Source organism: Lepisma saccharinum, chromosome 11 (genome assembly GCF_977018435.1).
Source record: "Lepisma saccharinum chromosome 11, izLepSacc3.1, whole genome shotgun sequence".
Lineage (NCBI taxonomy): Eukaryota > Metazoa > Arthropoda > Insecta > Zygentoma > Lepismatidae > Lepisma > Lepisma saccharinum.
Window position 1 is genome coordinate 40,481,571 of NC_139239.1, and position 19,148 is coordinate 40,500,718.

General features: G+C 37.4%; 1 protein-coding gene across 3 annotated transcripts in view; it reads right to left on the reverse strand.

The window, feature by feature from the left end:
- LOC145995214 (ciliogenesis and planar polarity effector 2-like) overlaps positions 1-19,148 on the reverse strand; it is a 40,723-nt gene that overhangs the window by 13,724 nt on the left and 7,851 nt on the right. For all 3 annotated transcript variants that reach the window (XM_083131777.1, XM_083131778.1, XM_083131779.1), the window contains exons 2-3: positions 3,067-3,271; positions 1,622-1,887 (exon numbers count right to left, since the gene is read on the reverse strand). In XM_083131777.1, the coding sequence (XP_082987903.1) occupies positions 1,622-1,887; positions 3,067-3,172 (372 nt within the window). In that variant the 5' untranslated portion in view covers positions 3,173-3,271. The remainder of the gene's footprint in view (positions 1-1,621; positions 1,888-3,066; positions 3,272-19,148) is intronic.

Below are 19,148 nucleotides of genomic sequence, written 5' to 3' on the forward strand. Positions count from 1 at the left end.
AGCTGCTCAAGAAGAGTGAAAATCATTTATTTTTGTTCAACTTTTTAACAAACCATGAAAGAAAAGGAAGGAAGGAAGCATCAAAGAGGGGTAAAAAGGCGATAAATGTACTAATCTCATGAAAAGGTGCAACGAAGCGTGTTCATTTTACTTGATTTCATGTCCTACAATACATATCTCAAATGATCGATATGAAAACAGCTATCTCTTTGGAAAGGTGCTTAAAATTCGTTCCCTACTTATTACAAGGAGAAAAGATGAAGATGAGTCAGTGACAAAATGTAACGGTGACAATGGACCAATTCCAAGTGTACGTGTTGTGAAAACATTACAAATGGACGTGGAATCAATTGGAACAATCTGAAAGTATAAAATTGTACTTATTTCAACTTTGGATTTGTGTTCAGTGGGTCTGAAAATTGTCCTGTACAAGGATGTGTTGTTCATACAGAAGAATTAAGCAAGTAAACTGAAAATAAATTTGTATACCAAACATACTGTACTCACTTATCTGGAAAAAAATAGCTATTTCAGCTAACTGTTGTCACTGGAAGAAAAGCAAGCAAAAGCCATGGGTCAGGTAGCAACTATTTCTGATAAAGCACAAGTGGGCAGTAATAAAAGTGCTGAAATAGTAGTAAAAAAAATTGCAGCCCCATACCATCACTGATCATTTAATTTTACCTGCCTGCAAGAAAATAGTGAAATCAATGTTAGGTGATGGCACCAAAAATTAAATATCCTAGGTTCCAAAGTAGAAATTGTAGCTTTCTTGGTGACGTGATTTAAACAAGTGTTCTCTGGTTACCAAACGGGTTAAATTGTAATTAGCATCCAATGTTGATGATGAGAGCAATGTATGCGCTTGATACGTTGATGTTAACGTCAACTTAACCTGGCTGGTAACCCGAGAACACTTGTTCGAATCCTAGTTTTTATTGTCAAACAATACTATTGTCCAGCAGATTGATGACATGTCTTCAGATATCTAGAATCATGTGCATAAAAAAGTAAATACCAGTCGAGATTTTTAAGTACGGCTACAGGGTCAACTGATATAAGAAATGAGAGAAACTTCTTTCAGCTGAACAGGAATTTTTTGTGTGTGTGTGTTGATTGATTGATTTGCTTCAATTTACTTTGCCTTTTGTGCCACTTTTGGCTAACTTGCAAAGATAGGGACGAGTGATGACATGATGAAATTGATGAAAGGACACTCACAAACATCCATGCCCAGGCTCGGATTCGAACCCGGGACTCCTGGCATCGTAGTGCTATGTACTAACCACTTCTCCATGGGAGCCATTTTTTTTGTGTGTGTGTAAGAAATGAGATGCTCAAGTTCATCATTAAAAACTCAAATCTTCTATTGTAAGCCAATAAATCCTCTGTAAAATAAATATGTTTAAGCTCTTGTATACTTTACTTTTATTCCCTTTACAGAATTAATATTGAGAGAATTTTTTTATATATTTAACAGCAATATCGCTAGTCTTGGAAGTTTCAGGGCACACCTAGTGAATCTTGAGCACACTAGCATGCTGCAAAAGACTCATTGAGAACCACTGATCTATCCTATGTCCTCTGCAACAAGTAATTTTGCTATTTAGGAAACACTTACTGGCAGAATGTGGCTGTACTTCTTGATACTTGCATCCCCAGCATCCCAAAACTGCAACTTGAAAAGGATTATCTTGTCCCAAATCTTCACTGGCCAGAAGATATTTGTTTTTCGAATTCCAATTGTTTCCAAATAGTTAGAAGAGCATTTGATGCCAGCTAAGCGAGTAACAGTTGATGTTTTCCCAATACCTGCTTTGCCAGATATAAATAATTTATATGATACCTCTTCCATATTTGACGGTATGCTAGGCTTTTCAAGAACACCTGAAGAAGAAAATATATATATATATGAAAAAATTAAAACATCACAAAATATCAATTTAGTTTATTGTAGCAATTTTTGTTTCAAGAAATTTCTGGTTTAGACTAAATTTCAAATAATCTGTTCTCAGGTTCAGTAATTACAGATATAACACAACATTAACTTCACTGATGAAAACTGTGTATAGGTAGTAGAACCCTCTGCCTGCAACAGACAAAGTAGAGACATGCATATTTTGTTTTTTGATGAGAACACAAAATGTGAAAGAACATGCTGTAATGTTCATTCTTATCAAACTTTAAAATTACACATGGTTTAAGTAAAATTTTATTTCTTGAAAACTATATATTGTTTTGTTCAGTACAAATTATGCCATGAGCCAATCATAAAAACTAAATCAATTTTCATTTATATCAAATAGAAGAAGAAGAAAAAATAATGAAATTTGAACTTTGTTGGGTATCTATGTATCTATTTCTCATGGTTGGTTTCCAAGAGACATGCATCACTTATCGCTTTGGTCTCAATCCGGTGCCAAGTAGTCATTTTGCTTTCAGTGCCATGCCTCTCAAAGTGTGTTAAAACATCCAGCACTGTTGATCGCTAGACACTTTTCCTGGAGTTAAGGGTTAAGCATAGGGTTAAGCATATAGAATATACAGGTTGATCCATTTGGGTATGGATAAAATAAAATGGATGTGGAATTTTTTTGGTCAAATGTAATTACCTGAAATATTGTATACAAAAGACTGAAAGGTGGGAGTTCTTATTTTTATACACTACTAACAGTTTGGTACACTTTTCAGTTTTCTACATGGCCTCCATTGCGAACTGTGCACAACTCATAATGGTGATTCACACTTAGCATACCAAAGGACACATTCAGCCCTTTGTTCGTTCGTAAATGCCATTTTAACAATAACGAATCGGTTCAAACTTCATTGCTGCCAATACACTACAGCAAAACTTCTATGTTTTATGCACGAAAACACTAACATGAAAATTTTCCTACTATCACATTTACGTTTCTATTAATGTTTTATTTTATCCATACTCAAATGGATAACCTGGTATTTCAAATTTCCAATTACTTCTTGGAATTTTAGTACACACGTAATTTGCATGCAGTGTAACCCAGCTAGATAACATTACCATATTTGGGCTATTATGAAACCACTTACCAAATGCTTTTCTACCTGTTGTTTGTGGATTATAGAAGTATTGCAATACAGTTTCCCCTTCAGCTGTTTTATGCCAGTCAAGTGCCACATTCATGCCAAAATTCATTGTTGAAGGTTTATCAAAAAATGAAACTTTTTAGACCGAATTCCTGTGATGTCAAATTCCTGAAATCCCACTAGTGTCAGATTTCTTGTAGTAACTTTCCTGAAATTAAAAACAAAAGTTATAAATTTGGTTTAAATACATGTAAGCATAATTTCTATAATACAATTAAATTTCTTTGCAAATGCTCATTTTCCAAAAGCACCATGCATGGTGGTTTACAAGAGTATTTTAATGAAACCTTGACACCGACCTACTTGCTGTGGTGCTGTTGATTCTTGGCACAAGTTTATTTGTTTTCTGCATTGGCACCCACCATGATGATTTACAAATTTTCCCCATCTATGGACAAAGAAATGGATTTTTGAAGACGTCACAATTTTTGTTATCAGTGTATCACCTGTAGAACAAACTTCATTAAGCAATACCTGGTACTCTTGGGTATGATTTTACAATACTGGACACTTCCCCAATTTCTTCCATATTTCGCATACTCAATAATTTAGGCCTCCTAATCACGAATCTGCAATTAAAATTGGCGCTCACGTGTAGAACTTGTAAAATAATGTGCAGAAGTTGTAAAATAACCTTGTCGATTAGCCTTACACCCCTCGAACGATGCATGAGTAGCCCCACAAACCATTCACGGATAGCCCCATGAACCATGCATGGTTAGCCTCCTTAGGTTAGGCTAACATAGTTAAAATTTGGGGTCCATGCAGGGGTAGCCCCACAAATCATTCACGGATAGGTTAAGCCTGCTTAGGTTAAGCTAATATAGTTAAAATTTGGGGTCATATAATACCAGGAATATATATTTCGTTCTTTAAGTATTCGAAACACAAAATCTTGCGATAAACATTGTTTTTTTTGAGAAATCGAGGGTGTCGGTTACAATCACGGACCCAGTTATTTTTCTAGACGTGAGCGCCAAATTTTTACTGCAGATTCATGATTAGGAGGCCTAAATTATTGAGTATGCGAAATATGGAAGAAATTGGGGAAGTGTCCGGTATAGTAAAACCACTCCTACTCTTGTAATACCTCAAATTCTCTTCAACCTTTTCTCTCTTTAAGTCTATATTTCTATTCTTGGTCTTGAGATCTACCAGGGAGCCATAGCTTCAAATCTTCTACGCCTCTTCATAATTCTGAGACATCCTACCCTGTACTGAGGCTCATTCCAATGAGCGATATTAACTATCTGATTTACTTCTTCATTTCAATTTCAAACCAATCGCCTTTCTCTTTCAGAAGTCCCACAACTTACTTCCAATGCTTCCTACTATTTAACTCCAACACCAACATCTTACACCTATACCCAACACTGTCCAATCATACTTCTTTATATTAACTACTAGTTTTCAACCTCCATGGTGGAATTATTAGCACAGGACACCATGGATCCTGTGTTTGAATCACAACCTGGGTATGTGTGGGTGTTCTTTGTGAGTGTCCCTTTATCAATTTCATTATATCGTCATCTCATCCTCATCTTCGCAATTAGCAAAAGTGGAAGAAAAGTGAAGTAAAATAAACCCTATTAATCATCAAACCCAACTACTAACCAAACAACTAAATATTATCTTACTATCACTTGCATAGTTGTAGGTAACCATACTCATAATCAGGGAACGGATTTATATGTAGTAAAAATGTGTTAAAATATGGACTTAAAATTGTAAAAAAAAAATAATAAAAAAAAACAACTTTTTAATAATGTAAGATATTACACGAGCAACATAACATAGTCTCGGCATTGTAAGTATTACCGTGACTGGAAGAGAAGACCGATATTCCACATTTTATTTCACCAACTATTGTATTTTTTTTTCAGTCTGTATACCACCATAAAACCAGAAGCGAATCCTGCACGTGTGCCACAGAATCGTTCCATCTTGTCCTGCTGTTGGGCATGCAAGGGTGGGGTTAGCAATGGGGTGCTTGACTTGGGATTCTCTTCCAACATTGCCAAAATAACATTTGTAACAACCAGGAGCCGTAGCTTGAGTTCTCGTTCTCTATACTTGACAACAATTGTAAATAAACAGGGATTTCAAATGTTTTACAATAGCAAAAGCAAACAGTTGGGAGGTGTAAAATTTGAAAAAAATAAATTGTTCGGATGACATAAACCTTGTAATTAACGCAATTGGAGGGTATAAAAAAGATCGTAAACTTTCGTTTTGTTAATGTCACTTCGGACTTTGTCAGTTATTCGCAAGAAATTCACCCAACTTTTTTTGGTCCAGACATGTAATTATTGCATGGATATGGAATATATGTTGAGAAATGTTCTGAAATATGGCAATAATATGTAAAAATAACTAAAATATGAGCCAAAACCTAACATATGTACAAATATTGAAAATAAAAACGGAATTTTTCGAGTCTACATGACATGATGCACAAACACAATACAAAATATAACTGATTTCAGCTTCACACATAAATATGTATTTACATATATATCCTTTCCCTGCTCATAATCATTTTACTTGTAAACCTTATACATGCACACATACGTATATTTCAATACATTTTAGGTATTTAATTTGCTTTTCTGTCTCTTTTATATAATTACCCACATGACTAATGACATATACAACACCAACATTTACATACGGGTCATTCCATGTCAAGTGAACCAAATTTTGGTCAATTTTGAACGTGACCATCTCTGATTATATTCATACTTAGTTGTTATGAAGTACCACCTAAGGTAGGAAAAACTGCAAAATTGCAGATTTGTATCTGTTGTAGTTTTCCAGTTAGAAAACTTTGAAATATGGAAAAAAGCACAATTTTAGACACACAAAAAACCTCATAAATCAAGCTAGAATTGACGTAGAAGGTTGGGATAAGAACCAAATTGTAGCTTTTGCCATGAGCTTTAAATAGATATATCACATGACTACTTTTAAATATTTTTTTCATTTCAACGTCATTCAAACTTTTTTTGAAAATCAAATTTTTCAAAAACCTATATTTTGAAAATATTTTTAAAAAAATACACATAGAAACATACATATTTCAACATCAAGTCTTAGAAGTTTTCTTATGGGATTGCAATGGGATCATAGTTTTTGACATGTATAAACAAATACTATACACTAGGTAAGACCATATGACTCGGGAATATTGCAATGTAAATTCCATTCCTTTGTAAAGGGACTATGTTGTTTACCAAATTGGTGAAATGGTGAAAGGGGCATAATTTGGGGTCTCAATTTTTTTGGGGGGAGGGCAAATTTTCAACAAATATTTGTTTAAAAAAATAAAAAAAATATTTAAACATTTTTAAAACATTAAATGTAATATTTATAGTTTATATATATAATGTATACAAAATGTATGTCTTGGCCCATCTAAAAAATGTACAAATTTGTAGGGTCATTCCATGCCAAAACAAAAACAAAAAAAAAGGTAATATCTGACCCGACCATCTTGGATTTTTCTGAAACTCTACTATTTAGTAGTCTTCATGAAGATATGAAATCCTGAGAATTGTAGCTTCCTGTGTGGCGTAGTTATGGAGTTTTGGGGGCTTGAAAAGACAAGAAATTGTCGATTTTTAGTCTGGGCCAGATATTTTCATGGCTAATTGCTCTTACCCTAATTGACGTAGAGAGCTCGTTGTAGTCTTGTTTGAAAGGACATGAAATAAGCTTTCCAACGGTGTATCACGTCACTATATTTAGAATAAAATCTTTTCAAGGTTTTCTTTTTTCACTTTGACCTTTGGACCTTGAACTTTTGAAGATGCATATCTGCGATTTCCTTGGAACTGAAATATATTGTTAACACAAGGTTACACTATAACATAACATACATTGTACTTTGTGATTTTGCAGAAAATTACTCCTGTGTGTTGCAAGATGCCTCACAAGGTTTTCACTTGTCCATTCACTATTTATTATGGAAATCCCAGGACTTCGATAGTCATAACTGAAAATTTAGTTGCCATATCAGATAGCATGATAAAGCATTCGTTCATTTACTCGAGACAGTACTTATTACATTCTTGAAGGATAAATTTGGTTCTGACAACCTGGCCAAGTTATTTTACTTTTCTGATGGAGCAGCAGCACACTACAAAAATCGCAAAAACTTCATCAATGTTGCCTACCATGAGTATGATTTTTCTATGTTGTGTGACCGATTTGCTAAAGTTAATTCCATTCCAGGAATCCAAAAGGTTCATGCAGTACTTGCTTTTACAAAAGGAACTTAATTCTGCATGTGATGAATTTATAGAACATCGTTTCATAAAGAGAAAAACACGCTATTTCATGCAACATTGTTATTTGTACAGGCAAGAGTTTCAATCTTCCTCGCATACAACACCACCGCTATTCGAGCAATTTCGTGCAGTTTGCAACTTCGTAACAAGTTTGAACATGCAGGCGCTCACCGTCAAGCGGAATGCTGGCGTAGGTATTGTTGTAGGCCTATCGTCTATCTATCAGCGTGTTCGAAATGGGCAAGGTGAAGGAACTTAGTTCTGATCTGAAGGATGTTATTATAAATTTAACCATTAGAGGTTATTCGTTAAGAAAAATTGGACAAACTGTCAATAAATCACACTCCACAGTGCAATAAATAGTAAACAAATTTAGAGAGAAAGGTTCAACACAGAATGTGACGAGAAAACCAAAAGAGAGAGTGTTGAATAAACGTGATGAACGCTTCATTTTAAAAAGAGTGCGAGAAAACCCCACGACTAAGTGTTCCTCAGTTACGACCGTTAGTAGAAAATGTTGCTGGCAAGATGATGTCCGATCAAACTGTCTGACATGCCTTGTGGAAGCATGGATATCATGGCAGAATACCATGAAAGAGGCCGTATGTAAATAAGGTGAATCGCAGGAATAGACTTTCATTCGCGAAAGAGCACATCCACAAGGACCAGGAATTTTGGGATAGTGTCAAATGGTCAGACAAGTCCAAGATTAATGTATACGGGTCAGATGGGATAAATAGGGTCTGGAGAAAATCAAATCACAACAATGATCACATTAACACAGTTCCAACAGTTAAACACGGTGGTGGGTCATTATTGATTTGGGGCTGTATGTCATCCAAAGGTGTTGGTACCATCCAGTTTATTGATGGTATCATGGATGCATATGTCTATTTGGACATATTGAAGAACAACGTAAAGCAGAGTGCCCAAAAAAAGGACATGCCACCTCTCTACAGACTCCAACAAGACAATGACAGTAAGCATAAGGTGTGAGTTAACATGAATTGACTAATATGGAATGTGCCCAAACTGCTACAAACACCAGCTCAAAGTCCAGACTTAAATCCCATTGAGCATTTATGGGCAATTTTGAAGAGGCGAGTCCATAAAGCAGGCGTCAAGTCCAAACAAGTGTTCAAAACTGATGTGCAAGCCGAGTGGAATAAAATAAGCTCTGAAACATATCGGAAAGGGGTTAATTCTATGAAGAACATGTGTCAAGCAGTGATTAAAGCCAAAGGATACGCATCAAAGTATTAGAACTGTCAGTCAATTTGCTCTGAATATACTTTTTCTTTTATATTATTAAGTGTACGAATAGAAAAGTTGTACACAAAAATGGCATGTTTCTCTTTCAGTTTAATTTAATTTATTATTGTCATTGGTTATACAGAATTTGGGTAAGATTTTATGTTCCTAATGATATTAGTTATTGAATTGTAAAGAAACAATTTCAAAAGAGTGTATTTCCTTTCAGATATTAAAACATTTTCTTTGAAAATCCGTGTGTACGAATACATGCTTGCTGTTTCCATCAGCCAGCATTCAGTTGTGCCTAGATTCTCCTGCAGTGAAGTTCTCTTTGCACAGGTTACATAAAGACTATGTATTCTGCAAGTTAAGTAGTGGATTCAGTAAAAGGGTTATTATTACTGATATTAGACATTGTGCGAGTGTTGTTATTCTCCAATATAGCTGAAAAAGTATGGTAAGTGAAACAGCAAAGATTTTTTGCTGCAACCCTTTTAAGCAAGACAGACATCAGCGTGTTAAAAGAAGTTTCTGACCCGTTACTGAATGGATGTGCGACATGTCAGACATCATTGCGGCAGGTATGAAAATTTGTGACAGTTGTATGAAACAAATGAAATTGCAACAGGTAACAAATCAGGAGGCAGATGACTGTTCAGTACCAGTACCCAGTAGCAGCAGTCCAGGGTGCCCGACCCTGTGGCCGAGTGGTTATACCTGCCGCAAAATTAGTTTGGTATTGACACTTGAGAACCACGTGTTGAAATCGGGTCTACATCACTGCGGGAGGGTGGGTTGCTGGCATGCGAGCCAATCAAAATCTTCCCAGTGCTTCACCCAGGCCCTGGTTACCTAGCAACAGAAAACGTTTTTCTCGGTGTTGCCGCTTATCGGGCGATTCTTCCTGCGATCAGATTTCATGTTGTTGGGAGAGGACGTGTTGTTTGTTTGTTGCGTTGTGATATTTTAACCAGTCCGTTTGTTTAGTGTTTATTGAATTTAGAGTATTCTTTGTTGTATATAGCATGTTGTTTTAGTGTGTTATTTTTTGTAAATAATTTTCTGTGTTCTGCTTGAGTGTGTCGTGAGCTTGTGTGAAGAATGTCAAGCACGGGAGGCAATACTCGAGATGACAATGTACCAAAGAGGCCATGCACTAAAAGAAAAAGGAATTCTTCTCAAAGGACAAACGCGGGAGATGGTTTGTTCTGAGCGCAAATAATTTGAGCAAGAGAAAAACAATGGGGGGTCGAATCATTTCTGTAAACAAAGTTCTGGACAGGACTGCTGCTGCTGTTGGCATGTCTAAGAACACTATTGTTACCATAGGGAAAGAAAAATGTAATGTGGTAGAAATAAATAAATAAATAAATAAATGCGAGGCTTCAAAATTGGAAACCCCAGGAAAGAATAGGAATATCAGTAAACGCGTGACAAATTTAGATACTTTTCAGCAAGATGCTATTCTCGCCATATTTACTCTTATTATAGGAGGAAAGATCATCCCACTGTTGGGAAACTGCGCGTTTCGTTGCAAGATTCGGCATTTTTTCAAGGTGGGGAAACATCTTCAAGGACAGTCATAAATTTTCTGGGATTCTCACACCAAACAAAAATAATAGACCCAAAATAAAGTATGGAGGCATATGGAGATGTGGAGGTAGAGCTCCACACATTCTCGACCTAGGCCATATTATGGAGGTAATGCGGTGATGTGGTTCACCAACCGCCTTTACCACAGGTTTGCCCCAGGTACTCTTTTGGGCTGAGTCGACCCCGGAGCCGCTCGGGATATTTGAAAAAGTTCCACAAACCACCGCGGGTCTCACGCGTGAAAGTCAGATGCCCTGTCCCACCAACTGGACTTTGTGCACTTCAGTTGCGGTATAATTGAAAGACGGGCAGACTTTAACTGCGACTTTGGAAAGAAATGATTATTGAAAGTGTATGTACAGAATGGATTGAAAAGGTAACCTGTAAACAATGCTCGTTTCATTAATTCGTTCATGTTGTAAGGAAGATGGAAATGAATAGAAAAAACAATAACACATTCATCATTGTTGTCATCATTGTTATTCCATTTTCCTCGAAAAACAATAACACATTTCATCATTGTTGTTCCTTTTCATAACACGTTTTCCTCGACACAGCGTCAGACGGCTGCAGGGCGTACTGTACCGCATGATATGGCAACACCGTGACGCGTGTTCCTTCAGCTCTCAATACCAAACTAATTTTGCGGCAGGTATAGCACATCGCGCTGCGACGCCAAGGGTCCAGGGTTCGAATCCCGGTCGGGCTTGGTTGTTTGTGAATGTCCATTCATCAATTTCATCATTTCATCACTCATCCCCATCTTCGCAAATTAGCCAAGAGGCACAAAACGCGAAGTAAAATAAACTAAATCAATCAATCAGTAGTCCAGGGCCTAGTAACGTTGATGAAGCATTTGTGTCCGTAGATGTCAGTTTAGAGTATTTGAATAACTCTCTAATATATCTAGAAGAATCACCTGTTGCTAAGAGAAAATTGCAAATGAAATGATACAGTGATAAAAAATATAGGAAAATAAAAAGATGTTTGAGAGAAAAGATACTAACAGAAGCAAGTACAGATGCAGAGGAAACTGTGGAAAACAATGCAGAATGTGAAATGATCAATCAGCTAAAACAAAAGTTTCAAGAAGATAATGTAAGCATGAGTGAAAAATTGCAAATTTTAACAGTACTACCTAAAAGCTGGTCATGCAATAAAATACAAAGAGAATTTCAGTTTAGCAACAGAATGGCAAGAAAAGGGTATTTTGGCAACACATAATCCTAAACCTGGAAAGGTTTTAAATGAAGCTGTCATTGAAAAGGTAATCAGTTTCTACAATAGTGATGCTGTCAGCCGTCTTATGCCTGGAAAAAAATACTTTGTTTCAATAAAAACAGGTGACTGTAGAATTCATGTTAAAAAGAGGCTAGTGTTGGGCAACTTGAAGGAACTGTATGAGCTGTTCAAAACTGAAAATCCTACTGATAAGATTGGGTTTACAAAATTCGCTGAATTATGACCAAAACATCGTGTCTTGGCAGGTGGAAGTGGTACCCACACAGTCTGCGTTTGCACAACACATCAAATATAAAACTAATGATGCAAGTGCTGGAATCCAAGCAAATTACACTGAATGATGGCACGGCTGTAAGTGACTATAAATTATGTTTAGCGCCAGGTACAGCATGCCACCTTAATGAATGTCCTCCGTGTCCAGGTGTAGATAATTTTAAAGATGAGCTACAGTTGCAACTACAATACATACAAGCAATGGGTATCTGTTGACAGATGTAATTTAGTAACGTTCACTAAAACTGCAGATGAGTTTGTAGAATCTTTATGTGAACAGTTGTTAGTTTTGAAGAGATATTCTTTTATTGCAAGGAAAGAGACAGATTATTACAATTACTTGAAGCAGTTCATTGAAGAAAATGAGGCTGTGGTATGTATGGCCTTTGCGGAAAATTATTCGTGTTGTAGTACAAGATGAGGCCCAGTCTTTTCATTGGACAATGAGCAAGCAACTACTTTTCCAATAGCAGTCTACTACAAGGATCACAATGATCTAAAATTCAAAAGTATTGTACGTATCTCTGAATGTCTGCAGCATGTCTGGTGCTATTCATTTATTTGAAAAAAAAAAAAAGCTTATCTCTCATCTTAGATTGGTACTGATTAGAGATTTGAAACAAATTTACTACTTCTCAGATGGTTCAGCTGCGCAAATCAAAAACAGGAAAAACTTCTCAAACATTTGCCACCATGTTAATGATTTTGGAGTAGTGGCGGAGTGGCATTTTTATGCTACAGCTCATGGGAAAGGAGTGTGTGATGGTCTGAGCAGTACTGTGAAAAGACTTGCAGGAAGGGCAAGCTTGCAGCGGCACTATGATGATCAAAATAATTATACCAACACAGCTGTTTACATGGTGTGAGGAAAACATCGACTCCATACAGTTCTTCATCTTCAATTAAAAACTACACGATGAAGAACAAACAATACTTGCAGATAGATTTCTGTCTGCAAAACCGATACCAGTTACACATAAATTCCACAGTTTCATCTTGGTGTCTGATACAGTGTTGGTGACAAAGGTATTTTCAACAAGTGAACAGTCATGCACTTTTACTATGTTAGGAGCAGGCGTGAAACAGAGGTTGCAACTTGCAGAAGTGAAAGGATATGTAACATGTGAGAACAACAATCATTGGTGGCTTGCTGTAGTCTTGGACAACAATGAGGCTGCAAATATGGTGGAAGTTGAGTTTCTGCACCCTGCTGGTCCTTCTCCATCATTTAATTTCAAAAGCAACTATGCATATAAACTACAAGTGCGTGTCTCTCATATCCTCACTCTTGTGACACCCAGATGTCCCACTGGCTGTAGTTACTACCTTTCAAAGGAAGAAATGGATGCAGTAACCACGGTTCTTGAAAATTACCGTACAGTAAATTAAAGTTGTTGCCATGAAAAGGAAGGTACGATAATTATGTTTTCCTTGTAGAGTGTAATGAACTTTTAGATTTAACTGTAATATTCCCATGTCATATGGTCTTACCTAGTGTATAGTATATGTTTATACATGTCAAAAACTATGATCCCATAACAAAATTTCTAAGACTTGATGTTGAAATACCACAAGATGGCTGCCAGGAGTAGAAAGCTGTCAGATTGTGCTCTGAAAATGACCGGCTTTTCGGTGATCGATGTTTATTTCTGTGTTATTTTACTGTGCACGAGTGTCAGGCTATTACTTCTGAACAGTGTCCATGGCAAAAACAATAGCCTTAGTGAATGGAAATGCAGTGAGAGAAGTTTTGTTTTTCCAGCGGCAGGCATCTTCCCGGCATGCTTCCCAGCCTCGCCGAGGGAGACACGTTGTATGGACATCGGCCAAGGTAAGCCCTTGCCTCACGGGCTGTTGAACTTTCTCTTCCTTGTGTTGTTGTGTGGGGACACTAAGTTGAATCCAGGCCCCATGCCGATGGGAAACCGATTCAACGCTTACTATCAAAATGTGCAGAGCATTAAAAATAAACTCACTGACTGCACTATGGAGATTGCAGATTTCATGGAACAAGATTGCATTGCAATCACCGAGACGTGGCTTAATGACAGCATTCTTGATTGCGAACTGCCATTTTTGCAAAACTTCAACATATACAGGAAGGATAGAGTATCAAGGGGCGGGGGAGTGATGCTTTGTGTGAATAGCAAGTGGAAAAGTGTGGTGCGAGGTGACCTAGAGCGTGATTGTGAAATATTATGGGTGGAGGTGCTTCTCGCCTAAAAAAGCAAATTATTCACTGGCTGTTTTTATAGATCGCACAAAACTTGCCCTCCGGCAGTTCTAGAGGCTTGCTACGATTCAGTGCTGTCAGCATCCTCTATGGGAGATGTAATTCTTTTTGAAGACTTTAACCTCTCTATCACATGGACAGACTCCACGAACGGCATTGCAAAAGACAACCAGGACCACTATTTCATGGATTACTTCATTCATGGTCTCGGACTTCACCAGCACAACTTGCACAATACTCGGAAAAACAGCAACCTTGACTACATTGTTTTCTCCCTCCCTTCAGCGCACATCACCCGTTCAAGAAACCTCATCCCTTCGGACCACGAATCGCTATATGCTGAATTCTGGCTCCCGGACCACCTGAGGAGTCAACGACCTACCAACCCGGAACGCAAACACCTCGTTTGGCACAAAGCACCCTGGAGCGACATCCGTTCGGCACTGGATTCCATCCCCTGGACGATTCTGGAAAGTGAAAGTTTGGAGGATGCGTGTCACGTGCTGACAGATGTAATTCATGCAGCGATAAAAGATTACGTACCACTTAAGAAAACTAAATCAAGCAAGTTTCCTTCTTGGTTCGACTCTGAACTCTTACTTGCCCTGGGAAACCGTAAAAAAGCATGGGATCTCTGGAAACAATTTCCTAACGAGTACACTCGAAAAACCTTCACCGATTTAAGATGCCACTGTAAAAATCTGCAAAAAATTAAATATAGTGAATACATCGGCGCTATCGCAAACAACATCAAATCAAATCCCAAACGTTTTTGGTCACTCATCAACTCTAGAAGGAAAAATTCCCAAATACCTTTCGAAGTTAAGCATGACTCAGCACACACAGAGGGCCCTGACAGAGCTGATCTCTTAACTCCTTTTTCTCTAAAAATATAGTGTCAAATACTATATAAGTTAGGGCATGAAATTTCAAGTTTGAAGTCAGTCGCCAGACTAAAATCTTTGGTCGCCACTATTTTATTTTGATAAATAATAAAAATATGAGCAAGTATTAAAAAGAATTAATGTTTGTGTAACGCTGTTGTTCTGCACTGAAGTACCACTTATCAATCGCAGCTGCTGGGTCAAACTCTGACAGGGGGATCCATTTACAGAAACTCGGAGCAAATCATCCAGTGTCTCAATCTTCAGAGAGTTCCTGTAAGTAGTCTTTAGTCTGTTGTGACAGCTGAAACCTCTCTCACATGAAGCTGTGTTCACTGGTAGAACAGCACAAAATGTCAAAATCTGGAGCAAATTGGGGAATCTTGTTGAACACTCCTCACTGTGAATCTTCTCCAGCATATGATTCAAAGTCAGAGAAGAAAACAAAAGTTTGTATTCTGTCCACTCTGCTAACAGAACATCCATTTTCTCATTATGAAGGCTAGGGTTCAAGTACATGTAGAGCTTCTTTAATTCTTCTATCCGAAACTGAAGAATATTTTCTTTGGGAGGCCGACCCAAAGTATCGAAAACATGCAGAGATGCAATCACATCTGTTGATATAGATTGCAATCTTTCTGTGATGTACACCTTCGCATTGTTAATTAAGTTTCCTCTTAACAGTCTGAAACTCTTGCTCTCCATTTTGAATGTTTGTGAGCTGCACATCCCTGATCTTCCCTGAAATGGATACATGGTCCAAGAAATCTTGTTTGCTTGGTCCAACATTAGAGTCTAGGTCATCCAGTGTTCAATTCTTATTTTCAGAGATGCAATCAAAAGATTCTTATTTTGTAGTGCCACGCTTAAAGGGTTTAATTTCCTGTAGAAATCCAAAAGGAAGTACAGAAGCTTAACAAATTTAAATTGCTTCAAACTTTTCAGCAAACCCTTAGCTTTAGCACCATCATTGTCTTTTCCATGGGCCACCTATTCAATATGTGCCCGACCATATTTGCTGCAGTACCCAAGCCTACAATGTAGCACTTGTTTCTGTATTTATTTGAACCTATTGCCTTATCTAAATAATCAGTTATGGCTGTGAAGTAGAGTTTGGAAGCTCTATTACTCCTAAAATGTCCTCCTTGATGTGACCAATCATTTGCATCCACGTATTGAATATACACATACATCAATCAGAAGGCTGATATATGTATTTCTCTGGAACCACTTCACTCACAGGCAACTACCACCGGACAAAAAAAAATAAATAAAAAAAAAAGGTAAACAGAACGAACGTTACTACCACGTCAACCAACCTTCACATCATTTATCGCATTCTTTTGTCAACAAAGACTGGACACTGGCACGCACGAGAGCAGTTCAAACTGTGAAAACAGGGTTTTTCCGTGCACAAGCAAGGAGCCTCGGTTGGGCCACGGTCTGCTCCACTCTACCCCTCCCCTCCCCACCTCAAGTCCGAGTAGAGGAAAATCAAAGCAGGGAAAATGGGTTGGGTTGGGTTGCATGTGCATCCAAAGTGGTAGCATCCCAACAGCTTCAGAACTGTTGTGCCGATTAGATGGTGTCCGCGTTGAGTAGACGCAGGGTTTTCAATTGGCTCGCTTTCCAAAACCATGTATGAACGTTGGATTGAGATGTTCGGGCATGTTTGACAGATATTTGAAACAACAAAATTTTAGTCGCCAGCCCCAAACTTTTGGTCACCAATGGCGACCTGGCGACCAGAAATTTCGCGCCCTCATATAAGTGAAACTTAATCCTCAGAAAGAAACACACATTTAATATGCAATATTTCATAGAAAACAATTGCGTTCAAAGGGTTGCTGCACTGAAGGACTTAGGCGTCATTGATGAGAAACTCTCCTTTTCTGACTACATCTCTGCAGTCACTAAGGGTTCCATGAGTATGCTGGGTCTCCTCTATTGTTTTACTGAAATAAACAACTCGTCTGCTCTCGGCACGTTTTACAAATCTTTCGTTTCACCTAAACTTGAATACTGTTCTCCAATCTGGTCTATGGCATGCCCCTCAAAATTAGATAGACTTAATTCTGTTCTAAATTTCTTCCTGGCCATTGTTCGCCACCGAATTCCATCCACAAAACATTTACAAAAGTCCATCCTTCTGAAAATGCTAAATATCCATACCCCTCATGATAGACACATACTTGCAGACCATATTTTCATCCATAAAATAACCAATGGGAACATAAGAAGTGATCGCCTTTTCAAGAAATTCACTTTCGAGTACCATCCCGCACCACAAGGAGCACTCAGCTTTTCATGTATCAGAAACCCAGATTAAGCCTAATACAACGTTCTCTCTTCCACAGACTACCCGGCCAATACAACACTCTACCAAACCAAGTTGATATTTTTGAAAACCAGTCACATTTTAAAAAGCTACTGTGTAACATGTAATCCACTTTCTCTCATATGTATGCATGCACAAACACGAAGTATGAAGGGGAAAAATTAGGTATTTTAGATTATGTTATTATTATTTATTGTTATTACATTCCAATGTAAAATGGCCAAAGCTGTATTTGGAATTCTCTGGTAAATAGATAAGTAAATAAATAAATATATGTTTCTATTTGCATTTTTTAAAAAAATTCAAAATATAGGTTTTTGAAAAATTCGATATTCAAAAGAAGTTTGAATGACCTTGAAATGAATAAAAATTGAATAGTAGTCATGTGATATAGCTTACTCATTAAAATTTCAATCTCTGGGAAACGTGTCAAATTTGTTTATTTTGTTATTTTTCACATTCGTACTTACGAATTCTGCATTGCTAAGAAGGTGGGATTTCGCTTTTTTCACGAAAACAATTTCAATTTTCCACATATCGAGTAATTATTCTTCGTTCGTTTTTTGCTTGCAGTCTTGACTAGCATTGTCTATCACCAGTGGGTATGCAGTGTTTCCAACCTTCTTCACCGAAAAATGCCTACTTCGGTGTTACTGATTTCGTATTTTTTCCCAGGTTCGAAAACTGCACGAACCATGCACGTAGCCCCACACACCATTTACGGATAGCCCCACAAACCATTCATAAATAGCCCCACGAACCATGCATGGGAAGGTTAGGTTACGTTAAGCAAGCATAGTTAAAATTGTTATCTTCAAAATTGTCATGTTCTTGCAAAAGAACGGCGTGGTTGGAAACACTGACCGAGGGTTACATCATAAAACGCACGCAACATTTGGTTCAAGTAGTGGAAGGACATATAGGCAACAGCTTTTGTGCATCGGAGAGACATTAATCTTGAAAAATACATTATTTACTGGCGATATAAATTAAGCGATGGGAAAAAACACTTCCACGACCTTTCAGAAGTATACGGAAAGTCAGTTCGGTAAGTAATTTGTCCTGTAAAATTGAAGAAATATGTTTTGCGGATACTAAAATTTTACTGAAACTCATTTCCGTAAGTAGTTTCTTCTGTAAAAATGAAGAAATGTGTCTCCGATATATGAAACTGTTACCATCCTAATTGTTACTATTCTGTGATACTGTATCTTGCTTCTATGAACAAAAAATACCTTGTCGATGGGAACCACGGATGCTTGCGTAAGTTAGATTTTATTGTAACAGTCTGTTATAGGGAAAACACATTTCTTCAATTTTACAGGAGAAAGTACTTACGGAACTGAGTTTCTGTAGACTTTTGAAAGGTCGTGGAAGTGTTTTCTCCCTTCGTTCAATTTATTCGGCCGGTAAACATGTATTTTTTGACATTAATGTCTCTGCGATGCACAAAAGCTCTTGCCTCCATTACCTTCGACTACGTGAACCAAATGTTCCGTGCGTTCGATGACGTAACCCCCGTTCAGTGTTTCAAACGATGCCATTGTTTTCCAGTACATGACAATTTTAACTATGTTTGCCTAACCTAACCTTGCAGTGAATGGCTCGTAGGGCTATTTATGAATGGTTTGTGGGGCTATCCGTGCATGGTTCGTGGGGCTAATCGAATGGTTTGTGGGGCTATCCGTAAATGGGTAACATTATAGTATAAGGGAAACGGATTTCTTCAAATTTACAGGAGAAATTAGTTACGGAAATCATTTTCTGTATTGTGGAAGTTTGTGAATCTAGTTTTGATCCATTTTAATGCGAAAACATGTCTTTTTCTGCGAAAATCTGTCCGACACGCTGTTTCTGCTGCCGCCATTTGCTTTCTGGGTAACACTTTACTATACCGGAGACGGATTTCTTCAAATTTA